The sequence below is a fragment of the Octopus bimaculoides genome, chromosome 8 (genome assembly GCF_001194135.2).
Source record: "Octopus bimaculoides isolate UCB-OBI-ISO-001 chromosome 8, ASM119413v2, whole genome shotgun sequence".
Lineage (NCBI taxonomy): Eukaryota > Metazoa > Mollusca > Cephalopoda > Octopoda > Octopodidae > Octopus > Octopus bimaculoides.
The window spans coordinates 83,213,503-83,216,714 of NC_068988.1; the positions used below are offsets into that span (position 1 = coordinate 83,213,503).

General features: G+C 42.2%; 1 protein-coding gene across 1 annotated transcript in view; it reads right to left on the bottom strand.

The window, feature by feature from the left end:
• The window catches only part of LOC106879578 (sulfotransferase 1B1), an 18,222-nt gene that overhangs the window by 12,042 nt on the left and 2,968 nt on the right, over positions 1-3,212 (bottom strand). The window contains exon 2 of the mRNA XM_014929212.2: positions 2,690-2,876. Coding sequence (XP_014784698.1) covers positions 2,690-2,855 — 166 coding nt within the window. The 5' untranslated portion in view covers positions 2,856-2,876. The remainder of the gene's footprint in view (positions 1-2,689; positions 2,877-3,212) is intronic.

Genomic DNA, 3,212 nt, shown 5'->3' on the forward strand with positions numbered 1-3,212 from the left:
ACCAGATAAGGGATTAGGGGATCCAGTCAAAGGCTTTCTCTAAGTCAACAAAGGCCAAGTACAGAAGTTTATCTTTGGCTATGTATTTCTCCTGCAGCTGTCTTACCAGAAATATAGCATCAGTGGTACTTATCCCTGGCACAAAACCAAACTGCATCTCATCTAGACTAACTCTCTTCCTAATTAGCTGGGCTATGACTCTCCCCGTGACTTTCATCACCTGATCCAACAATTTGATACCTCTGTAATTATTTCCATCTAAGGCATCACCTTTACCTTTGTAGCAGTTGACTATGGTGCTGCTACACTATTCATTGGGTATGACTCCTTCATGAGCTACCTGCTTTACAATATGGGTGACTAGACCATAACCCACACTGCCAGATATTTTAAGCATCTCAGCAGTGATTCCTGATGGACCAGGGGCTTTCCCTGTTCTCATTTCCTTAATTGCTTTATCTACCATGGAACTGCCAATTTGGGTAGCCAGTCCCTCAATTGGGTCAACATTTAGCAGGCTCTCCTCCTCCCATTCATTCTCTACATTCAGCAGCCTTTCATAATGGCATATCCAAGCCTCTTTCTTTGCAGAATCACTAAATGCAAGTGCACTATCATCCATGCGGACACATTTCCCTCCTATGACATCACAATTTTCAGTCACAAACTGTCTTGCAATTCAAAATACTTCAATTCTTTGGTCCTCATAACACTACCATTACAAATGCTTTTGCATATTATTGAGAAATTTACAGAGAGCAAAACAAAGCTTCTTCTAAGCAAACAACTCTAGACATGTTTTTTAAAAAGAAATCTATAAGTTTGTCTATGAGAGCTTGTGAATCAGTGATTGCATCTACAAGTCATGGTGTGTGTGTGAGTCTAGTGCATCTAAAAGTGATTTAGAAAATGATTATAATAATAATGTTTTTTACTATAAAAGACAGCAAGCTGGCAGAAACGTTAGCATGCTGGGCGAAATGCTTAGCGGTATTTCGTCTGTCTTTACGTTCTGAGTACAAATTCTGCCAAGCTCGACTTTGCCTTTCAACCTTTTGGGGTCGATAAATTAAGTAGTAGCTGCATACTGGGTTGATCTAATCGACTGTCCCCACCTCTCTAAAAATTTTAGGCCTTGTGCCTAGAGTAGAGAAGAATATTTTTTACTATAAATGATCTTGACATTTTCATTACTTTATGAGTATTATAAATTTTATAGGTAAAATATTTTTCTGTGAATGATTTATAAAATTGCTCCTATGGGAAATTATTGCTCTGCTTTATGAATTTTCACTTTATGAGCAGTCTCCAGGCACAAATTAACTTGTCTATCAAGGCATTACTGTATACATATATACATATCATCATCCTCATTACCGTTTAATGTCTGCCTTCCATGCAAGCATGGTTTGGACAGTTTGACTGAGGACTGGCAAGCCAGGAGGCTGCACCAGGCTCCAGTCTGATCTGGCAAGGTTTCTACAGCTGGATGCCCTTCCTAATGCCAACCACTCCTAGAGTGTAGTGGGTGCTCTTTATGTGCTACCAGCATGGGAGCCAGTCAGGTGGCACTGGCATCAACCATGCTCAAACGGTGCTTTTTATGTGCCACCAGCACAGGAGCCAGTCAGGCAGCACTGGCATAGATCACATTCAAATGGTTCTTTTTACATGCCACCAGCATGGGTGCCAGTTAGGCGGCACTAGCATTGGTCACGACTACAATTTCACTTGACTCAACACATCTTTTCAAGCACGGCATATTGCCCGACAGTTGAAAGGTACTTTTAAATGGACCAGTTATGTGACACTGGCATCAGCCATAGCTACGATTCTCACTTGACTCACTGGGTCTTCTCAATCACAGCATATCTCCAAAGATCTCCGTTGCTTGTCATTGCCTCTGTGAGGCCCAGCATTTGAAGGTCGTGCTTCACCACCTCATCACATCTTTCTAGGTCTACCACTTCCACAGGCTCCTTCCACTGTTATGGTGTAACATTTCTTCACACAGCTATCTTCATCCATACACAACATATAACCATGCCAGCGCAGTCATCTCTCTCACACACCACATTTGATGCTTCTTATGTCCAACTTTTCTCTCAGGGTGCTTACAATCTATCGTGTATGCACACTGACATTACACATCCAGCGGAGCATACTAGCTTCATTTCTTTGAAGCCTATGCATGTCCTCAGCAGTCACAGCCCATGTTTCACTGCCGTGTAGCATGGCTGTTCACACACATGCATCATACAGTCTACCTTTCACTCTAAGCGAGGGGCCCTTTGTTACCAGTATGGGTAGGAGCTCCCTGAACTTTGCCTAGGCTATTCTTATTCTAGCAGCTACACTCTTAGAGCATCCACCTCCGCTACTGACTTGCTCACCTAGTTAATGGAAGTTATCAACTATTTCTGGTTTTTCCCCCTGGCATGTAATGGAATCTGTTTTCTATACATCTTCAGTATGCATTGCCCCTGTGCATCTGCCACACACAAAAACTATTTTCCCATTTAACCTTCCTTTGATATTGCTGCACCTCTTATGTGTTCATAGCTTACGTTGGGTACATCTTATGGAGTTTCTACCTATGCCTGAGAGCTGTGATAATAGCAGAAATAGTTGACTAAAGAAAGAAACACGTATGATTGTGGGATGTCCTTCTTGATAAAAGAATACCTACCAGCTTTAAAATAGCCTAGAAGTAAAACATCATCATCTCTTACTGGCATGTCTGGAAGTCTGTCCATATTTTCTTGAATATTTGGAAATGATGGCACCAAAAATTCATTGTAATCATAGCTGAGTAATTGACATCCAGCAGAATCTTTGTAGCAAACTTCAGGCATGCTGTGTAACTCTGTGAATCTCTGTGAAAATAAAATATTTCATGTATGAGTCAATATATATATACATATATATCATCATCATCATCATCATCATTTAACGTCCGCTTTCCATGCTAGCATGGGTTGGGCGATTTGACTGAGGACTGGTGCAACCGGATGGCTACACCAGACTCGAAATGGTGTCTTTTATGTGCCACCCGCACAAGAGCCAGTCCAGGGGCACTGGCAACGATCTCGCTCGAAAACCTTACAAGGCCAGTCAGGCGGTACTGGCAATGGTCACGCTCAGGATGGTACATCTTATGTGCCACACGCACAAGAGCCAGTCCAGGGGCACTGGCAACGATCTCACTTGGC